Genomic DNA, 23,531 nt, shown 5'->3' with positions numbered 1-23,531 from the left:
TCAGAGAATTACCTCCCAGCCTTTCGCCCTCTCAAACAGTGGCTGGAAGGGAAAGTCCTCTCGATCACTATACGCCAAAGTGAGTCCTATAACGCCCCATTTACAGACTGGGAGCTCCTCACTGCTCCGACACAGCTGCTGGACCAGATCAGATCCACAATCAGATGATTAAACATCTCTCATCTGACTACAAGCGACATATCCTCATCATCTTCAACTGGATCTGTTGCGATGGTGTCTTTCTGTCGCAGTGGTGGGGAGAGCACCATCATTCTGGTGGTCAAACCTGGCAAAAACCCGCTTAATGTGGATAGCTATCGGCCCATCAGCCTCACCAACGTTCTTTGTAAGCTGCTGGAAAGTATGGTGTGTTGGGGATTGGGGTGGGTCCTGGAGTCGCATGGCCTTCTGGCTCTGTCGGGTCAGCTTCCGCCAGGATCGCCATCTTTTTTGATTTACAAAAAGCTTGTGACATGAGCTGGTGACACATCATATCCTTACCACATAATACAAGTGAGGTCTTCGAGGCCGCTCCTGATTTTTATCCAAAATTCCCTGTCGCACCATACTTTCCATGTCCAAGTTGGTGCCTCCCATAGATCCCCCCCATATCCAGGAGAATGGGGTCCCACAGGGCTCTGTTTTTAGTGGCCATTAATGGTCTAGCAGCTGCTGTAGGGCCGTCTGTCTCGCCTTCTCTGTATGCAGATGACTTCTGCATTTCGTACTGCTCCACCAGTACTGGTGTTGCTGAGTGGCACTTACAGGGAGCCATCCACAAGGCGCAGTCGTAGGCTCTAGCCCATAGTTTCCGGTTTTCGGCCGCAAAGTCATGTGATATGCACTTCCGTCGGCATTGTACCGTTCGCCCGGAACCAGAACCTTACCTTGATGACGATCCACTCACTATAGTGGAGACATATCGATTCTTAGGACTGGTTTTCGATGCCTGATTGACTTGGCTTCTTCACCTTAGTCAACTTAAGTGGAAGTGCTGGCAGCACCTCAGTGCCCTCCGCTACCTGAGCAGCACCACCTGGGGTGCAGATCACTCTACACTGCTGCAGTTCTACAGAGCCCTTGTTCAATCCTGCATTGACTATGGGAGTCTGATTTATGGTTCAGCGTTTACTCGACCCAGTGCACCACTGTGGCGTTCGCCTAGCGACAGGAGCTTTTAGGACGAGTCCGGTGACCAGCGTCCTGGTGGAGGCTGGAGTCCCTCCATTTGCAGGTTAGGCATGCACAGCTGCTGGCCAGTTCATTACTCACATTTGCAGTTCTCCTGCGCATCCAAATTACCGTCTCCCGCATTGGCGGCCCAGGTCAGGGCTTCCAATTGCAGTTCGTGTTCGATTCCTTCTTTCCAAACTGCAGTCCTTGCCTATACTTCAGGTCCATTCACGTACACCTCCATGGTGTACACCTAGGCTGTGGCTTCAGCTGGACCTTTCACATGGCCCTAAGGACTCAGTTAACCCCACAGCTCTCCGCTGCCACTTCCTCTCGATTCTTGACATGTACTGAGGCCGTGAAGTGGTTTACACTGACGACTCGATGGCTGATGATCATGTTGGCTTCAAGTATGTCCATGGGGACATATTGAACAGCATTCCTTGTCAGATGGCTGCAGAGTTTTCACTGCCAAGCTGGTGGCTATATCTCGTGCTCTTGAGCACATCCTTTCATGCCTTGGGGAGTCGTTTCTTCTGTGTACTGACTCCTTGGGTAGGCTACAAGCAATCGACCAGTGCTACTCTCGTCATCCCTTGGTAGCAACCATCCAGAAGTCCATCTATGCCGTGGAATGGTCCAGTCATTCAGTGGTGTTTTTCTGGAGCCCAGGTCATGTCGGACTCCCAGGCAACGAACTTGCTGACAGGCTGGCCAAACAGGCTGCGCAGAAACCGCTTATGGAGATTGGCTTCTCTGCAACTGACCTGCATTCAGCACTACGCTACAATGTTTTGTGGCTTTGGGAGATAGACTGGCATAACCTCAGTACGCACAACAAACTGTGTGACTACAAATGTGTGGAAGACTTCCACGCGGACCTCTTGCAGGGACTCTGTGGCCCTCTGTCAGCTCTGCATTGGCCACACTTGGGTGACACATGGCTACCTCCTGTGCCATGATGACACACCTCAGTAGTGTTGTTGCGGCCCCCGGCTGACAGTGGTCCATACCTTGGTGAGCTGTCCTTCTTTGGCTGCTCTGTGACGGCCTCTTCAGTTACCAGATTCGTTGCCATTAATTTTAGCTGACAACGCCTCATCGGCTAATTTAGCTTTGCGTTTTATATGTGACGATGGGTTTTATCATTTTATATAATTTTCGCGCATGTCCTTTGTCCCTTTGTGTTCTCCACTCTAATGCTTTCAGGCTGGATGTTTTAATTTGTTGCAGAGTGGCTGGCTTTCCCTTTTTATTCTTGTGGTCGGCCAAACATGGTCATGTGCTCTCTTGTTTTTATCTCTTTTACCTGTTTCTTGCTTCCCTCTGTGGTTTTCTTTTCCTGTTTTGTCCATAGTAGAGTTGATTGTCCTTCTGTTGTTCTTCCATTCTCCTGTTATTGTGCTGTACATCTCCTTTCTTTTCGTCTTTCCATTGTGTAATTATTTTACCAGGAACAAGGGACCGACGACCTCGCAGTTTGGTCCCTTGCCCTCCCCTCCTTAAACCAACCAACCAGCCATGTACCCTGTCCTCTTTGCAAATGAGGGGTGTCTCCCTCCTGAGAAATGCCCATGGTTGCTGACTGGCGTGTATCGCACTTCCCTCTGTCAGGATCTCCATCTCCACTTACTCCCTCTGCTGTCCCTACGGTTGTCCAGTGTCTTGTACATGCCATCCTTGCAAAGTTCCAGGGCGCCGCCATCTTTTAAGCTGATGATTCCAAGACAGTCCTGTTGCTTAGAACACCATTTGTTGCTGGGAATGTCTAGTGTGCTCACAGCAGAGCTTCTAGCCATTCACAGAGCCCTCCATTTTGTTTTTCAGGTCTCTCTCCATAGTGTTTTAGTTTGTTCCAACTCAAAAGGCAGCCTGCAGGCTATCAAGTGATGCTACTATCATCACCCTTCAGTCTCTGCTATCCATGACTCTGCCCTTGGCCTTGCCACCTGCTCAGTTGTCTCTGGGTCGCAAGTCATGTGAGCATCCGATGGAATGAACTGCTGACTGTTTGACTAGAGAAGCAGATACTTAGTCCCCATTCCCTTTCATGATTCCAACTGTGGATAAGCAGATCTACTCCAAATCTGTCTTTGCCCAAAAGTGAAATGACATCTGCTGCGCTACTGCTCATAGTAATAAACTCTGCATGATCAAGGAGTCTACTGAAGTTGGGCACTCTTCCTTCTGCTCCTCTCGGAAGTGGTCCACAGTTTTATGCCATCTACTCATTGGTCATACCAGGCTCACTCATTGTTTCATGCTGCGGAATGAACCTGGTGGTTGGGGAGCCAGACTGACAGTATCCCACATATTGGTGGAATGTCTCCTTCTTTTGGCTGTTCATGCTAAGTATAGTCTTCCAGATTCCTTAATTTTAATATTAGCAGACAATTTACGCATGGTTAAGGCTTTGCTTTACCCCTGGAGCAGGGGTAGGGTGGTTGTGGTTGGGACCTCTCTTCATGTCTTCTCGCTCTGGGAGCCCATGACACCCCCCCCCCCCCCCCCCCCCCTCCAATGGAAAGACCGATTTTTTTTCCAGTTTTTAGATTTGGTTTCACTTTTTATGCCTTTTACTGTGTGTGTTTTAATTTCATTATTTTATAATTTGACTCCCCTGACTGGATACGTCCACTTTCAGTGGACCCCTTTCTTCTGTGAGTAACTTCAGAATCACAGGTTTGATGACCTCGCCGTTTGGTCGCATAAACCCTCTCAATTAATCAATCAATCAATCACATTTACTGATGCATTCAGTCAGTGACTTTTCCCTCAGTGACTTTGCAGACTACACATATTTGCAACACAGTCGCATACCTCCTTAGTGACTTTGTCACAACTGTGTGAAATCTTACGTGCCATCACCCATTATTTGTTTCTGATGCTTACTCTTTGGTCATATGTCATCTAGCTGTATGACAGACCCAAAATTCAGTAACTGTGGATCATCACTCCACGAAGGTAGTCTTTGTGAACAACCACTTTTGTGTGTCAGTAGCACAGAACCCCATCCTCCACATTCACTGTACAGAAACCGAGGTACAACAATGCATTACAACTGATGATAAGATTGCAAGGCGAATACACCGCTGAAAGCAGAGTGACAGCACAGCAGAACTTAACAGGGCTGCTCTAATCACTAATTTTTCAGCGAGAGAGCTGTGACACTCCAGCAGGGTAAGGTCAGTGCTATGGCATTGCTAGGCAGTTCTGCCTAGTGGTCTTGGTTGAGAGCCATGTCATTTGAAGTCACCAGACTGGGACACCAGATCTCCCCCTCCTGCACCTTGAAATGGTCACTTATCACTTCTGGCCGGATGCACCCTGCAGGTGTTTTGTGAGTTGAACTAGTGGAATGGTTGGTGTCCCATCTCAGAAGCTGTGGTTGCAGAAGCTGTGTGGAGATCTTAGCCACTATGCCTGTGTCCACAGAAGTCACCACTGACGTTCTGGAGTCCCAAGTTACACCTGTGTGGCTATGAAACTGGCACAGGTTGGCTTGCAGTGGCAGGGTGACCTCTAGGAGACACTGCAGTCAGGAGGCAAGGATGGAGTCGGTCAGTGTGACGGCATTCCAAACCCCTAGAAGTGTGATGACTACAGGTGGCAACCACTGTAGCTGGTGTCCATGTGTATTTCACTCCATATGAGTGTGTCCGTGTTGCTATGCTGGGAAGATATTGCCGGGTATGCCATGTTCAAGGCTGTGGTGCAATTAGACTGAGCTTAGTTTGTGGTTGCCTCGTGTGGAGGAGCTCCGCCAGGCTTCTGTTGTGGATGGGAACAGTCATGTATGTGCTCAGGAACATCGTGATCACTGCTGGGGTAGTGGTGATTCCCCACATCTTTTAACATTTGCTGCTTAAATGTCTGTATCATCGCTCTGCTTCTACATTGGAGGATGGGTGAAATAGTGGACTACAAAGGTTCTCGATACCATTTGAGGCACAAAATTGTTAGAAATCTCTCACTGTGAATTGGGGGCTTCTTGCTCAACACATTGGATCAGGGATGCCCCTTAGTGGTGAGGATCTTGACAAATGCGTTAATGGTGTCGTATTTAATGGTGGATGCCTTGCTGGAGTAGGTGCCCATGGCTGTGAGCCACATAAGAGTCCAGAAAGGGGCCCACAAAGTTCAAATGAATGTGATCTCATGGGCGAGGGGGGTCTGGGACAGATGAAAGATTAGGTTTAACTTAAATGGTCTGGGCACAAGTGGAATAGCTGTGCACCACAGCTTCCATTTCTGTGTTTGACCTTGGCAAGTAAGCAGATTGTTGCACTAGGGCTTTCATCAGTGGCACTCCCTTGTGCCCCTGACGGATTGGGTACAAAACTTGGGGCTGTAGTGTGGTAGGGGTGACGGTAAGGTGAGTATCTGTCATTGGTGACTGACAGACAGCTGGAGAGGCAAACTCTGCCCCAGAGCTCCAGATTGGTGTTCTTCGAAAATTGTGTGGGCTACCTGGGGAGCACATAGTACACAACTCGCTATTAGATTGGGCAACAGCACTTATCTACAGTGATTTGTGAAGCCGTAATGGGGAACCTGTCCAATATTTGTCTGCGTCTTGTGTCATCGTGAAAACATGAGATATTGTGCTGGTCAAAGACCAGGTCTGGTCTCACAGGTAAGTGAGAAAGAGTGTCTGCATTGATGTGTTGCACTGTGGGCTTTTATTGAATGGTATAATTGTAGGAGCTGAGGAAAATCTCCCAACACGTGAGCCATTGTGCTGTCCATTCTGGAAGACGGGAGTGCGGCCCAAAGATCACCACCAGCAGTTTGTGGTCTGTAATTAATGTGGATGTAGTCCGGAAAATATGAATGTGGAACTTATGAATAGCAAAGACAAATGTTAAAGTTTCCTATTCTATCTACAAGTAGTTATTTTGAGTGGATGTTAGCATCTCTGACGCATAGGCAATCTGTTACTCAGTACCATCGTCATCCCTATGCGTCAGCACTACACCTATCATATGGAGAGGTGTCCATTTCCATGATCAGTGGATGCAAAACTGAAAGGTGGTGTAAGGCAGGGTGCCGAGTGCAGCATATACTTCAGCTGCGTGGAGTGTGCTTACGGGCAGCCCTGTTGTGAAAATTTTTCTTCTGTACATGGTTTTGCAGATGCACTATACGGGCTGCATGGGGGAGAAACTTAGAACAATAGTTCATCTTCCCCATAAAGTTTCACAGCCGCTGTAAGTTTAGAGGGTGGGTTAGAGAGTTGATAGCTATGATGTTGCAGCCAATGGACTGGTTCCCTTCTTTGTTGTGCAGGAACGCAATTATTCCAATTGGTCCTGAAAATGTGGCATTTGTCTAAGTGGCACTCAGTGCTGAATCACACAATGTAGTAAATAAGATGCAAAGGTTTCGCAGGTGGTCTTGACATGTAGCACTGCGACAGTTAATTCACCGAGATAGTTCGTGCAAGTGGGTATGGACATGGTTAAATACTCTGGTTATATCTGAACGATTGCTGGAGCTGAAGAGACCCCAAAAGGCAAACAGTTGTACTTACATAACCCTAAGCGATTATATATAAAACACCGTGTTTTGTGATTCCTCGCCCATTGGAATCTGCAAATGTGCATCAGTAAGGTCTGTCTCAGAAAAATATTCTCCTCTGACAACCTGTGTGAGGAGCTCTTCTAAACATTGTTGACTTGCAGCCTCCGCAGAGCTTGAGGTAGCCATTGGATTGCCAAAACACCTCCAACGGTGTGGTCCAAGTTGTTCTAACTGCCTGTTCAGTCGCCTCAGCCTCATGGAATATATAGAGTTCCAGCTTAACAGCCATCTGTAAAGAGACTGCAATTGGTCATACTCAACAGAAACAGGCCACTGTGCATGAACACAGAGAGATATGAGCCTAGAAATCTGTAACACATACCAGACCAGGTTCGAAAATGGGCACGGAAGCAGCACAAGGGTCATTGAGTTCCTGGAAGGGAGCTGTGTCAGAGACAACATGAACCTCATCATTGCTGGAGAATCCAAATGGTGGGGAGGCATTCAGATCAAAAATGTTTCCAGCTCAGTGACTGTTGATAACAAACAGTGTTATCAGTAGTGCAACCTTTTCTTCAACATGTGCCAAGTTTTGTGCTTGCCAATTACTGACCACTGGAAAACTTTCGTGTATGAGTTGTGGCATAAATATTATCAATGTCTGATTAAATATTTGTGCACCTTTCTTGAGTAAGTACTCGATTATCGATAACTGCATTTGTTTGCAATAAGTCTGAGGTTGCTATAAATATTGTCTGCCAGGTTGTTAATGTTCAGCGTGAACAGCAAGGGTTTCTACACGATTATCGATAACTGCATTTGTTTGCAATAAGTCTGAGGTTGCTATAAATATTGTCTGCCTAGTTGTTAATGTTCATCATGAACAGCAAGGGTTTCTACACACTTCCCTGGAACATGCTGAAAGTTACTACTACATCTGTAATGGCTCCATCCATAACATTCTGTGTAATCAAAGCAAGAAATCCTCAAGCCAGTCCCAAATTTTGCATGATACTCCCTCTAATCATACTTTCATCAATAAGCTTTGCTGTGATACTGGGACATATGCATTTCAAAATCAAGAAATACTGCATCTTCCTGAATGCCTTGATCCATGGCTTTCAGGATGTCATATAGGAAAAAAAAGCATGTGTTGGGTTTAACACAATAAAAGGATGACATTTTGTTTGATGTATGTCATTAAGTTTCAACTCTGAACATGTTATGAGATTCTGCAACAAATGGATGCTAGGTTTTTGATCACTTCTGCTACCCTTTTTTGTAGTCAGAACTTACCTGTGGTTTTCTCCAATTACTGACCACAGTTTTTTTTAACATGAATATGCAGAAGAGGGAGCAGTGTTTGGTCACTGGGGATGTTGAAACTTAGTCCATTCTCATGGCAACGTGAGTGAATGAGCTCAAATATTATGAAAAGGATAGATTGATACTCACCATATGGCGGAGATGTTGGGTCACAGATAAGCACAACAGAAAGACTATAAAACAAGTGCGTGTGTGCGTGTGTGTGTGTGTGTGTGTGTGTGTGTGTGTGTGTGTGTGTTTTATCTAATTCAGGTGAATGCCTTATTGGCTGAAAGCTTAATTGTTTGACAGTCTTTTGTTGTGCCTAGTAATCTATGCTTTTCGTAATGTTGTCATTACTCCCCAGAATGCCACAGAGCCACCTCAAGTGTTCACTATGCCTCCCACACACTGCTGGCAGTCACTGCACTAAGTACATATTCATCGTATTTTAAATGAGCACTGCAGTAATATAATAGGACGAGCCAGGGGAGAGGTCGGCTGTGGCAATAGCCTCAGGTGCTCTGTGATTATATCCCCAAGATATGCTTGTGAAGCAAATCATACATCATTGATACAGAACTGTTCACGGCTTTTGAGAGCTCTGGGTCAGATTGAGGTGCAGTTGCACTCCTCTAACTTTTTGATTAGTGATAATTGTCACATGCACCAACCAGAGAAGTAGCTCTGAAGTACTGGACACTTCTTTCCATCTACAAGCCCAGATTTTTGTGTTCTCGCTGTTTAGGCAGAGAGCCCTGTGTGTCTATTTGTGTATAGGAGTGGCCCCAAATTGGAGGAAAGTGAGCAGGAATTTACGACATCTGCTTGTTAGCTGTGGTGTACCTCGTTCTGGTCACTCTGACATGCCTTCTACAGTAGTTGGTAGGACCCTCAGAATGGTGCCCAAATATCAGTCCACCAAGTATTTTTCATTTTATACTATGGCAAAAGCTGCTGACTTTTCCTGTACTTCAGCTAATGGTGAAATAATGACAAATGAGATTTGCAGTTTTCTGTGTCTTTGCTACTCTGAATTACTAGGGATGCTCGATCCAAACAGTTAGTTATCGGTGATTTGCTTCTTTTCATTTACCCCAGCAGTATTTATGCTTATTGCCTTTTAAAGATAGCAATGTTTTACACAAAGTCTTTATTAACAGCTTTTAATGTTGTGTATTTTTTGTGTGAATATATTCATTAATGTAAGTGAGCATGATATGGAGTCAGTTGGATTTTAACAAAGAGTTTAATCAGTTTGTGCCTTGGGCTCCTAAAGTTTTAACCACATATGTCTTACCAGTGTAAGAAACGTTGCTAATAACTGTGGTTTTGAATACCAAAATTTAAAAAGATTCTATCAGTTTTTTATGCTTCTATCCACTGTCTTCCTGTTTTGCAAACTGTGCTCCGTACCAAATAGTTTTACGGTCAACTGTGGAAAAAAAACTTAAACAAAAGAAAAAAGTAAATGATACACTCCAGTATGCATCCAGTTTGGAATATTTTAATAAAGTGGTGTGTTTTCTTCTGAGAAAAGTTCTATATTTCCTAGGAACATGCACTGTTGTAATGTGACTATGAGACTGCCTACTAATTATCTTGGACAAGTGGATGCCTCTTTGTATATTCAGGATTAGTGACAAATGATTATATTAATTTTTTTGGTTGTTGAATTGACAGATACCTCCATATTTGATTTTGCCTTCAATTTGTGGAATGGGGTGACACTTTAAGAATAAACGTTGCTGTCTAATTGTTTTAATTGAACTTTTCGTAGGTAATGTTGGAAAGGCTACAGATAAGCTTACACTCGAGAGATTAAATGTAAATATTTCGTTGGAGTGTTGTGATGTTTAAGTTCGTGTTTAACTTAGCAATCAGTTCTGAAATAATTCAATTTTTGAATATAAAGTAAAATGTGATTTTACCTGCATCCTCCTCCCACTCTCTTTGAACAGCTGAAAATGTGCTGGTAAAAAATATCACACACTTTTTTTTTTAGTGACTTCAATCTCTTACCTCTCACTGCTTGCGTACTGTAGTCTTTTTATCTAATTGTTCTCTTAAAGAAGCCCGTCTGCAGTAATTTTGTTTATATTAACAGAGGGACTACCAGAAGCCCAGTTGGTTGCCTCACTACCAGCAGCATGAGCCTCTGTCGCCGCAGCAGCCGCCGCCTCTTCCTCCGCCGCCGCTACCACCGCCTCCACAAGCCCAGCAACATCAGGCGCATCCTCCACAGCACCAACACCAACACCAACATCAACACCAGCACCATCACCCTCACCCTCATCCTCATGCCCTCTCTTCTTCGGGGACCGGTGATACTTCACAGATAGATCCGAACCAGGTGGAGGATCCAAATGCAGGAAACAATATCGTCGTGGTTCGGAAGGCTGTGACTGCACCTGTCTCTGTTGTTGTACGTATACATTCTTATAATCTTGTTTTTATATATACAATTCTAATAGATTTAACAACAATATGGCAGTATAAATTGCTATTCATGACATAGAGGAGGTGCTGAGTTGCAGACAGGCGTATTTATAAGTGTGTGTGTGTGTGTATGTGTGTGTGTGTGTGTGTGTGTGTGTGTGTGTGTGTGTGTGAAGATTTATATGTTTTTATAAATCTGAAGAACTTTGTCAGATAGCTCAGTCAGTTTTTAAAGATACCTGTCTGCTGCTGAAAACCTGCTCTATATGGTGAATCATGCTCTATCCTAATTTGTATTGTTGTTATTCAGTGTCAGATTTTTCCACTATTTAATAGATTTAATGTTCTTTCGATTTCTCTGATATCTTTTGAGCAAATTCTGAAAAAAGTCTGTAAAATATCTCAGTTATATATTACTTGAAACATATGTTTGTCATTTTCAGGCCAATGTTACAGTCACTGTTCTTTAGAAATAGTGTTTCCTGTGGATTTACATTGCAATGGAGAAAAAGTAGTGTTACACTATTAATAATATTAACAATATTAATAGTAACATTAGACTTTTTACAGATGATGTAGTTATATGTAATCAAGTACTGTCTGTAAGAAGCTGTATAAATATTCAATCAGATCTTGATAATATTTCAAAGTGGTGCAAAGATTGGCAATTTGCTGTAAATTTTCAGAAGTATAAAATTGTGAACTTCACAGAATGAAAAAAAATGTACTGTCCTAGGACTATATTATTAAAGAGTCACAGCTGGAATTGACTAACTCGTGCAAATACCTGGGTGTAACACTCTGTAGGGATATGGAATTGAATGATCACATAGCTTAAATCACAGGTAAAGCAGGTTGTAGACTTAGTTTTATTGGTAGAATACTGCAGAAATGCAATCAGTATACAAAGGAGATAGCTTACAAAGCAATTGTGCAAACGGTTCTAGAGTATTGCTCAAGTGTATGGAATTCGTACCAAACAGCACTGACAGGCGATATTGAATGTATACAGAGAAGGGCAGCACAAATGGTGACAGGTTTGTTTGATCTGTGGGAGAGTGTCACAGAGATGCTGAAGAAACTGAACTGGTGGACTCTTGAAGATGGACATAAACTATCCCGAGAAAGCCTATTTATAAAGTTTGTAGAGTGGGCTTTAAATGATGACCCAAGGAATGTACTTCAGACCCTACGTATGACTTGCATAGGGATTATGAGTACAAGATTAGATTAATTGCAGCTCTCATAAAGATATGTGAACAACTGTTCTACCCACAATCCACATGTGACAAATCCTAATAACTGGTACAGTTGGACATACTGTCTGCCATGCACTTCACGGTTGTTTACAGAGTGTAGATATAGATAAATAAGTCTTTGCAACTTGATATTGCCCAGACTATTACAGGAATAGCAGAAAAGACCTTTAGAAATTCTGACAATCCCTTTGAATATAAATTTGTTGTGGCCACTGTGACACACTAGTTTACTTCAAGTGCTGCCACTGGCTAGCTGTCACAGAGACTAGGTCAGAGTTGTTCACTTAAGGTGGCCAATATTCTTCATCTTGTCGCTTTGTCCAGTCTGATAAAGCTGGGTCAGCACTTCACCCCAGTCAGCTCAATAGAATGGAAAGAGGCTAGAATTTCTCATTACAGATCCTGGGCGGTAGGATTTTACAGTAAGAATTATTAAACTGTTTGATCAGAGGCCTCATTTGGGTGAGAAAGCAATTTTCATATTTTTGCAAGCTGACTTGCTAAGCCTTTTACTTAAATGGATATCTCATCGCAGATAATGACAATATTAAAGAAACGTGGAAGTCTTACTGTGTGACGATATTATGAAAAGGAAAGTTGCTACTCACCATATTGTGGAGATGCTGAGTTGCCGATAGGCACAACGAAAAGACTGTCACAAATAAGCTTTCACCCTAGAAGTGCTTCGTCAAAAATAGGTGACGCGTGCGTGCGTGCCCCCCACCCCGCCCCCACCCCCTCACACACACACTCACACACTGGTGTAGAATACAGGATTTGTCTAAAAATTTTCGGGAAAACTTTGAGATATTGCTACAGTGCCTCAAAATTCTTTGAAGTACAGCCCTCGAGCATTGTACTGCCAGTAGCTTTTTTGCAGCCCAAAGACACTTTTAGGTGGATTCCAGGAGATCCTTAAGGGCACACATGCAAGGTTCTTTGGCGGCACAGGATCCTGTGGTGGTGTCCTTTGGGAAAGTATTTCACTTTTGGGAACAGGAAATGATCTGCTGTTGCCAAGTCGGAACTGTAAGAGGGTAGGGGAATTGTCACAATGCGGTGAATAACATTTATCAAATAACTGGGTAAATGATACGCTCCATTGGAGTTGCTGGAAAACAGTGGACCTATAGACTTTTGCAAGATATGGAAAGAAGAAAAGGCATGTGCTGACAAAATAGGCATTGTGATCACTAGGGACTGGATTATATGCACCATAAAAACCTTAAAATATGCATGAAAAATGCGTAATGCGTGTGCATGTCAGTTACTAGGAAGAGTGCTGGTCATGCAAAAAATCGATACGTTTAGAATGCTGATATCATTTTCTGAATACTTTCTAGTAGAGGTTAAGAAGGGGGCCTTTCTGGGATTATTTTCTAAAAATTTTCAAAATGGGGATGCATACCATATTTCAAGAATTGTTCCTTCTTTGCTGTTGTTGTCGGTAACAAGTGGATGTGATGCAAGTGAGTCACACCGAAACAGTTGATATGTACAGGATCAATTTCGAGATGTATCGCATGATGAGATGCCTGCTGAAAAACTCTATAATATTTTATTTAGAAAACAACATACAGTCATGAATTTTTTGAACAGCATTAACTTTTAATTAATACTATTGGACCAAAGCACCATTTACAATTTATTTTACATTTTTCTACTACTATGAACATAAAAGACCAAGTACTGTTCCAAATGTTCGGTAGTAAGATTGTATCTTCGTTCGCTCAAAACAAGCAGAAAAGGACTTTCTACATCAACTGAGGTAACTGGGCAGTGTTTGAATGTTGGCACTTATTGTTTCTGGTATAAATTCACCCATCCCATTAATAAAACTATCAATTTGGCACAAGGGTTTTTAAACTTTTCTTTCAGTTTTCTTGGGAATACCTCCGGCCATGAGGAGTTCACTAGAATAATTTTATTCACTAACTGAATAAATTCATTCAACACCAAACCTTGAGTTTCAAGCTTTTTAATACATGCAGGTATATGGGAAAAATGAGAGACAATCACAGCAATGTCTTTTTTAATACCGGAATCATCAAAAGCTTCCTTGGACTGGCAAACTGTCAAAGCCTCTGCACTATCGCAGTTGTTTACTACCTCTCTAATGGCCTTGAAATGTTGATTGTAAAACAACACAGCTTCGACCCACGTATCCCAACGAGTTACCACTGGTTTGTGAGGTAAAGGCACATTTGGTAGTTTTTCTTTGCAGGTCTTGATGCAAGCAGGAGGCTTTAGAAACATTTTCTTTGTGGATGAAATCGGTTTATTTGCGTTCACAAATGTTGGAACATACTTCTCCAGCAAGGCGTGTACTCCATGAGCAAAGCACGTCACATGAATCAAGTTGGGATAAAATACTTGGAGGGCTTTTCTTGCTTGATCATAAAGGGAGCAGCATCTTAAATAAACACAAAAACCCTTTTGTCTGCAGAAGATTCTGGAAATATTTGCCAGTACCCGCATTCACAAATCTGGCGATTGTAGAATGATTTACTTTCTCAAGTTCTTTGCAGGCTGCTAAATAGGAAGAAGAAGGTTCTGCTTTTAAAGCACAAATAGTTAACTTTGCAATGTAATTGCCACAGCTGACATCCAGATAATGCTGTCCTTGAGTTCATTGTGTATTTCTTCCACAACATTTATGTAAATTGTCGGTGTGTAATTTTTACGCAATGTTAATTCATCTGGTGTATTTTGATTTAAGCAATATTTGTGCAGGAAGCCTTTGAGGATAGGGTTTGTACATTTGTGAAGAGACATATTGCTTGCAATGAATGCTTCACATAGATCTATGTTAAACCGACTTTTTTGGTTACCTTTGGACAAAACCCTGCAACTGCAACTTGCTGTTGTCAGAAATTGTTGTCATGGTATTTCCTTCTGCATTCCTGCAATTTGAAGGCTTGTCTTGACATGCTGGTCTATTTGAAACTATTTTTGCAAGAAACATTTTTCTTGCAAACCTGACAATGTTAAACAATTCCGACCTTTGTAAATGTTCCAGGATATTCAGCTATCCACGAAATGACGTTTCTTTTTTCGGGCGGCATGGCACACAACACGTTACACACTACATGTAAACACATTCAGATGTGTACAGGTAAATTGAAAGCTAAACTGAAACAATGAACATGCAATTAAAAGCTCACATGGTTTAATTTAGTTGTTGCCGACACGTACGGTATGACAGCAGAGGGGATTAACCGGGGACACGGGCACAGGAGTATTGACTCTCTACCTGTTCCTGTTTCTCTTCTGTAATGATTTCACTAGGCTGTGGGCTCTTGGTTAGCAATTGCACGCAGTTCTAGGCCGTGGTCAATCTATGAGACATCAAAACTAGATCGAGCTATAGACTGTCCATCTAAATTTTTAAAATATTGTAAACATAGAGCAAAAATATGCATCGTCACTAGTTTTTAGGTAAAATATGCAATAACTAGTGAAAATAAGCTAAATATGTAAACGCATATAATCCGGTCTCTAGTAATCAAAGTTTTAAAAAAAGGCGAAAGAAAGAAATATTGTAACTATAATGGTGTCATTTTAATGTCTCAGGTGGGTAAACTTTATGAAAGAATTGTAGAGCATAAGCGAAGATGCCCCATTGAAGAATATCTTTTGGTGGAACAGTATTTAACCAGGAAGGGAAGATCAACAACAATTTAATTTTTGTGATTAAATTAATGGAAAAATACTGTGAACACGCCTGAGGCCTGTGGCTAGCCTTTTTTAGATATAAAGGAAGTGTTTGATGCTGTGAACAGGGAAAAGGTGTGGGAAACACAAAGAAAATTGGAATTAAAGGTCACACGGTGCACAAGATGAAGAATTTGTATGAAGATACCCACAGTACAGTCAAAACCTGCTTAGAAATGTCTGAAAACTACATCATACAACGTGGGTTAAGGCAAGGTGGAGTCCTGTCTCCTCTTCTTTTTGTTACCTTAAGGAACGAGATCTGAAGGACAGTACACCAAATCATTGGTGGTGGAAGAAATGAAAGCTATGTTGTTTGCTGTTGCTTTACGTCTGTGGGCCGACGTCTGTGAGCCGAATCTAAAGAAGACCTTCAAGATCAAATAAACACCTGAGCAGAAGCTGGTCTTATCTTCAGCCAGGAGGAAAGTGAGACATTGGTCATGAAAATGTATCAGTAACCAATGGGACATGTTGATATGGTGGGAAAACAGCTACTAATGACCGATTATTTTGGATATCTTGGCAGTGTTGTCTCAGATAGTGCTCCTATACATGAAGAAATCTCTCACAGAACTGAAGCAGGTAGTAATTTCTATCATATCATTAAAGACCGAATATGGAACAAGAATGTATCACTCGAATGTAAAAGTGTCATCTGGGAAACATATTACATGCCCATTTTTACATATGTGGCTATGAAACATGGACTTGAGAAGTAAAGACATTAGCATAATTCAAGCAGCTGTGATGAGGTGTGTTCTTATTGTGATTGGAAAAACGTGGAGGAAATCTGAAAGCAGGCTTAAGTTGTAAGACTACAAGACAAAATAACCTCACAGCAACTGACACAGTATGGACGTGTGCAACATGTGGTTGCTCACAGGCTACCAAGACTAACATACAGTCTGAAGCTCAGAGATGAAAAGTAAGAGGGTGACAAAGATGTGGGTATAAAGATAAACTGACTGCAAGCAGAGGAGACATTTCAGAGATGGCATCAAAGAGGAGAATAATTTAAATGACGGTACTTGGTCGAGAAGCCTCATTCGCCAACCTCTTGAATAAGATGTAACGACGTGGGATATGATGATGAATCATTAAACTATGACTTCTTAATGAAGAACAATAGTTGTTTATTATAAAATAATGTCAATTTCTACTACTCTGTGCTCTGTGTTATCTAAATAATACTTTAAAGAGATAGAGGGGCTGGCCAGTACTTACCTCAGCTCAGTACAGCCGATAGATACACATAAAACAGAACCGAAAATTTACGTTCCTAGCTTTCGGAACAAATGTTCCTTCATCGGGGAGGAAAGAGGGGAAAGAAAGGGAAGAAGGGAAAGGAGATTCAGTTACTCACAACCCAGGTTATGAAGCAATGGGGAAAGGAAAACTGTTTCTTCCTCCCTCATGTATGTCATCAGTTTATATCTGTTTTTTTTTTTTTTTTCCTGTTGCTTCATAACCTGGGTTGTGAGTAACTGAATCTCCTTTCCCTTCTTCCCTTTCTTTCCCCTCTCTCCTCCCCGATGAAGGAACATTTATTCCGAAAGCTAGGAACGTAAAGTTGCGGTTCTGTTTTATGTGTATCTATCGGCTGTACTGAGCTGAGGTAAGTACTGGCCAGCCCCTCTATCTCTTTGTTAGTATTTGTTTCACATCTTTATATGAGATTTTCCATTAATCATCTAAATAATACTTTGTACCATATTTACCCGAGTGTAAGTCGACCCCCCCCCCCTCCTCCCCCCTTTTAAGAGGCTCCTCGAAAGAAAAAAAATATTTTTAGTATATTCTGACTGACCAAAATTACAAACTGTACCTGCTAAAAAAATTAACATTATACCTATTCTAAACTTATGCGGTTTATTGATTATCTACATTTTAATAGTGCTAGGATAAATAAAATAAACAAAAAAAATTTACATTAATTTTCAGACCATTTTTTTTCTCTGCGTTATAACTGTTTCTTCCTCCCTCATGTATGTCATCAGTTTATATCTGTTCTTTTACTAATAAGGGATGACATGAAAAGAGGGCCAGGTGATCTTGTGAGATGTTTAGTGGTTGAACTTCAAAATTAGTTATTGCATAAAGTTTAGCTCAAATGGGAAAATCATTTATAAAGAAGCATCTTACTTATGCAACAGTGTAAGTGTGTGGGACTGGATGGAAGACCTGTAATCGTATTGTGAAAATGTTAGAAGTTGTGCCATTGCCTGTTTAACTAAAGGATGCCATGACTATGTTAGTTGAAGCTGCAATAATGACAAAATAATCTGAAGGTATTGGACTTCGAAATCCTTGAACTAAGTGTTCAAGAAGACAGGGTTCTTGTATATTCTGGCCATGCAATATGCACTAACAGCTTTGACAATGTCTGCTGGCCAGACGCATCTCCTTGTTCTCAGCATATTGTGACCAATCCCATAGCCAATTTAAAACTATAATAAGAAAGATGGATAAATGCTAACTAAATTATTTGAACAACTTATTGGATTAAGTTAACTATATTTTATGATATTTACTTAACTGTTGCACATTACAAAATGGTTGTCGCACCTGTAATGGAAAAGGCATCTAGTCATAACAAGAGGTAAAACAGAAGTGTGTGTCCATCGTAGTAACTTGGGGGGGGCAATCCTAGATTTATTTAAAGAAAAATCTGTTGTCTATGGCATCACTATTTTTAATCATCATCATATCATCCTGATAGCACAGCTTTGGAGGTTGTCGTTATGGTGGGACTTGAGAACACAGATTTTTTCCAAATATCTAGTGGATTTCACTTCTATATGGATGTGAGAATGTTACGATGTCTCTTACTTCCAAACATATCTTGTGCACTCTGCTCTCAATGGCTGTGTAGAAAACCACATGACACACTTCCGTTCAATTATGTCATATGTCATGTCGATTCTGAGTACAAATGGATCCATGTAAACCACAGCTGAAATGTGGTAACCATAGCCAAAGTATGCAGTGTAAATTCACTTGGGTGGCAGCAAGAAGTAATTTGCTGCCTACTTGCAACTTTCCTCCCTGCACTCATTATAGTTCTCATGTAAGCTCATGTTACTGTTTCCCCTTAAAGTCTTCCTTAGTTCTGTGCTTGAGCAACAGTGAAACACAGATGGGTATATCTTCTAGGGTGCAGGTCATATTTAACAGCAGCAACTAATACATCTAATACATAAATACCAGGTGTACCGGTATGAAATGAGCATTTTTTTGTGAAAATGAAACACTAATTTTCAATTGAAAAGTAAAAACATTTTATTCAAAGTACTGACCACTGCTTTCTATACATTTTGACCACCTTTTTGGCAATTTGTGGACACCACGCCAATAGAAATATTCGTCTTTTGAAGCAAACCAATCAGACACCCAATTTTCGACTTCTTCGTAGGAATCGAAGTGTTCCTCAGCCAATGCGTGTCCCATTGATGAAAACAAATGGTAGTCGGAAGGGATCAAGTCTGGTGAATACGGCAGGTGGGGTAGCAGCTCCCAGCCAATTGTTTTGATTGTATCCTGAAACAGTTTTGCTTTATGTGCAGGTGCATTGTCGTGTAAAAGAATTACTTTGCCATGTCATCTGGCCCATTGTAGTCTTTTTTTTCGATCAATGCATAGTTCAAATTGATCATTTGTTGTCTGTAGCAATTAGTATTCACAGTTCCACCGGGTTTTAGAAGCTCACGGTACACCACACCTTTCTGGTCGCACCAAACACAGCATTGTCTTCTTGCCGAATCTGTCTGGTTTTGCAGTCGATGTTGATGGTTGTCCCGGATTAACTCATGATTTTTCCTGTTTAGGATTCTTAAAATAAATCCATTTTTAATCGCCAGTAACAATTCAATGCAAAATTTATTTTCTTCTGTGTCTTTGAAGCAAAATTTGACAAATGGTTTTTCAGTTTTCCATGTGTCTTTCATTCAATTCATGTGGCACCCATTTCCCACACTTTTGGGTCTTTCCCATAGCTTTCAAACGGTCGGAAATTGTTTGTTGTGCAACATTTAGCATTGCTGCCATTTGCTTCTGACTCCAAGTATCATCTCCGTCCAATATTGCTTGCAATTCGGCATCTTCGAACTTTTTTTGGTGGTCTTCCACATTCTTCATTTCTTACATCAAAATCATTATTTTTGAACTTTTGAAACCATCTTTTGCATGTTGCTTCTGATAGAGCATGATCACCATATGCCTCGACAAGCATTCGATGTGACTCTGCAGCACTTTTTGTCAAATGAAAACAAAAAATTAATGCTTTCCGCAAATCATCACCTTCTGGTACAAAATTTGACATTGTTAACTCGATGAAAACATAGGGTGTTGTTTGTTCCATGACTTAATGTATACTAAATATCTTTGACAGATATCATACCAACCAAACAAAAAGAAATTAAGGCTCGTTCACAACAAATGTTCCCTATTGACACATTTGTATCTTAATGCTCATTTCATACCGGTACACCTGGTAAAAGATTACAATCACAATTCAATCCCATTCTCAAACTTCTGCTCGTCCCGCGATCTAGTGCCGTCTGTTGGTATAATCGCCGCAGTGGGTCTTTCTGTTATAACTTGTTCTTGTGAGAACAATTACAGTCAGTTTAACGTGATTTGTTTCATTTTTAAACATTTAAATCTGGGTTAATTTTTTTTCTCGTGCCATCTGGATGTTGGCATCCTGTTCTAAAGCTGATTAAAAGCTGCTAACATTTCTCCTGGTATTCCAATACGTGAAAAGCTACCAAATTGTCATTTGCGACACAGTTCGTAAATCATTAGTTTTTCATACCCAAATGAAATGCTGACTGGGGTTCAGAATCATGTAACTGTTTTTGAAGGACAAAATTTTTTCCTTTGAACATTACCTTTACTTCAGAAGCCGCATAAATGTATGCATATGGTACACATACGTGTATGACAACTTCTATTGCAAACCTATTCAAATGCAACAAAAGTGGGTGAGTTTATAAAATTTAATGCTATTTCCTCATGTACTTCACAAAGTTGTTAATCTTTTCAACAGTAGTATCCATCTGCTGCACAAGCACCACGAGTCAGATGTCATGTGCTTGATCGAACGAGGTTGTTACTGTATTGAGCACTTCTGCGTATCAATAAATCTTGAGCGTATTCAAACAAAAGTATCGTTTACTAAGCTCTACCCTTCAGAACTCTTCAAAATAAATTTGTACAAAACACATTAGCCAAAGCTTCATCTCTAAATGCAAGGTGACCCCCTATATTAATCTGTTAAAATACTGTAAAAATGTTTACCTCAGCAGCAATAGTTTAATCTGTAAATATAAGATGACCTTGTATTTTTCGAATGATGAATTTGGGGAAAAACCTCATCTTATAATCGGGTAAATACTGTAGTATAAATTATTTAAGAAATATTCCTTAACAGACTTTTTAAGTGCTTGAATTTTAGTTGTCTGTTTATTCTACTTGAGCAATTTATTGTATGCCTTTATTCCTTTATCGAAAATTGTGTCTGTTATTTGAGTACTCTTGGTAAATGTAAGTTTAATCTGACTCTTGTTCCATGATCATGAGTGCTGTTGTTTGTTTGGAAATTGCCGATGTTCTTCTTGATGTGGTAGGTAAACTCACGCTATCCAGTTAGAACCCCAGCTGTTTAAACAAATCTTTATAGGAAACTCAGTTGCTATTTTTAGTTAATATTCCAATGGCCCTTTTCTTTGGTTTGAAGATTGTGTTCATGATTAGAGTATGATGATGTTCTGGACTTAAGTGGAAAGGCTGGTTTGAAGTTTCTCCCCACACTAATCTAACTTTTTTAAGCTTCTTTATTTTTGCATGACTATCACAACCTAAGTACATCAGACCTACTTACTGTGTTCAAGCCTTGGTCTCCCTCTGCAATATTTATTCCCCACGCACTTTCTTCAGTTGCCAGAGTGACAATTCTTTGATGCCTCACATGTGTCCTATCACCTGAACACTTCTTTTGGTCAAGCTGTGCCATGAATTTCTGTTTTTCCAGTTTGATTCAATACCACTTCATATTATTCAATCTACTCATCTTATCTTCAGTATATTTCTACAGCACCTCGTTTCAAAAGCTTCTATCTTCTTGTCTCAGTTACCTGTCGTCCACGTGTCACATCCACACAAAGTGACACTCCGAACAAATACATTCAGAAAAGACTTCCTAACACTTAAATTTATATTAGCTGTTAATGAATTCCTCTTTATCAGTTGAAAATCAATCAGTGGAAATCCAGCATGGAATGTAACAATGTTATGAATAGGAAAGTTGCTACTTACCATATAGCGGAGATGATGATGTCGCAGATAGGCACAACAAAAAGACTGTCAAACAAGTGAGCTTCCAGTCAACAAGGCCTTCATTGGACTTTGACTAAGTGTACACACAGACAGACAGACACACACACACACACACACACACACACACACACACACAAAGCCTGAAAATGAGTCCGTGATCATATTTTGTCATTTTATTTTACAAGTCTGTCTTGATCACACAAACTTTTACACTTCAGTATTACCGGTTTCGGTTACTGCCATTGCTAGCATGCATTTTCTATCTGTCCTACTTTAGCCATCATCAGTTACTTTGTTGCCCATATAACAAAACGGCTCTACTACTTTCCTAATCTAATTCGCTCCACATTGTCTGATTGACTTTTACATTCTATTACCTTTGTTTTACTTTTATTAATGTTCACCTTGTAATCTCTTTTTCAAGACACTATACATTTCGTTCATCTAGACCAAGTCCTTAGATGCAATTCACAGAATTACAATTTCATTGGCAAACTGCAAAGAGTGTATTTCTTTTTCCTGAACTTTAATTCCCTTTCAAAATTTCTCCTTTGTTTCCTTCACGTCTTATTCAATGCACAGATTGAGCGACATTTGCAACCTTATTTCAATACCTTTTCAGCTATGGCTTCTCTTTCCTGTCCGTAGAATGTTACAATTGTGGCCTTGTTTCTATGAAAGTTCTAAATAATCCTACAGACTCCGTATTTTACTCCTGCTACATTCAAAATTTCAAAGAATGTAGTTAGTTCACATTCTCAAAAGCCTTCAATAAATCCACAGATGCTATGAACATAGATATGCATTTCTACCACATACCTTCTAACATAAGTTGTTGGGTCGATATTGCATATGGTTCTCCAGAACCCAAACTGACCTTCATTGAGGTTGGCTTCTACCACTTTTTCGATTCTTCTGTAATATAATTTGTGTCAGTATTTTGCAACCATAACATATTAAACTGATTGTCCAAAAACATTCATGCCTGTCAGCACCTGCCTTCTTTGAAATTGGATTTATTACATTGTTCCTGAAGCCTGAAGTTATTTTGCATCTCTCACATATGTTGCATACCAGATGAATAATTTTGTGATGGCCGGATCTTCTTAGGATCCAATAAATTTGAGGGAATGTTATCTACCCAAGGAGCCTTGTTTCCACTGAAGTGTTTCAGTGCACTGACAAATTCGTCTCACAATATAGTATCTTCCATCTCATCTTCACATATTTTTGCTTCTCTTTCTATAGTACTCTCTCCATGTTTGTTCCTGTCTTACAGAGCTTCTTCCTCCTATCTTCCAGCTTTCTCTTCTTTGCTTAGTACTGGTCCTCCATATGAGATCTTGATGTGCATACAATTGTTTGTCTTTTCTCCAAAGGTCTCTTTAATTTCAGTACACAGCATCCATTTTTCCTCTAGTTATGTAATCTTCTGCAGCCTACCATTTGTCCTCTAGCCATTCCTGCTGAGCCATTTTGCACTTTTGACAATCTCATTTTTAGGCGTTTTTACTCCTTTGCACCTACTTCATTTCTTATATTTTTATATTTTCTCCTCGTGTCAATTAAATTCAGTATTCATGAGTATTCAAGTAATTGTACTAGGCCTTGTCTTTTTTTTAACCCTATGTGATCCTTTGTTACCTTTCCTATTTCATCTCTGTTACCTACTCATTTTCTGTTGTATTCCTTTTTCATTTCAGTCTAACATTGCCTATTGTTCCCTCTGAAAGCCTCGGGAAGCTCTGGTTCCTTCTATATATCCAGGTACCATCTCCT

General features: G+C 40.8%; 1 protein-coding gene across 3 annotated transcripts in view; it reads left to right on the top strand.

Moving 5' to 3' along the window:
- LOC126100114 (uncharacterized) overlaps window positions 1–23,531 on the top strand; it is a 137,035-nt gene that overhangs the window by 14,032 nt on the left and 99,472 nt on the right. For all 3 annotated transcript variants that reach the window (XM_049910645.1, XM_049910647.1, XM_049910646.1), the window contains exon 3: window positions 10,109–10,426. In XM_049910645.1, the coding sequence (XP_049766602.1) occupies window positions 10,109–10,426 (318 nt within the window). The remainder of the gene's footprint in view (window positions 1–10,108; window positions 10,427–23,531) is intronic.

This window comes from Schistocerca cancellata, chromosome 9 (assembly GCF_023864275.1).
Source record: "Schistocerca cancellata isolate TAMUIC-IGC-003103 chromosome 9, iqSchCanc2.1, whole genome shotgun sequence".
NCBI classification, from domain to species: Eukaryota; Metazoa; Arthropoda; class Insecta; order Orthoptera; family Acrididae; genus Schistocerca; species Schistocerca cancellata.
This window is presented reverse-complemented; position numbering and strand designations above follow the sequence as displayed.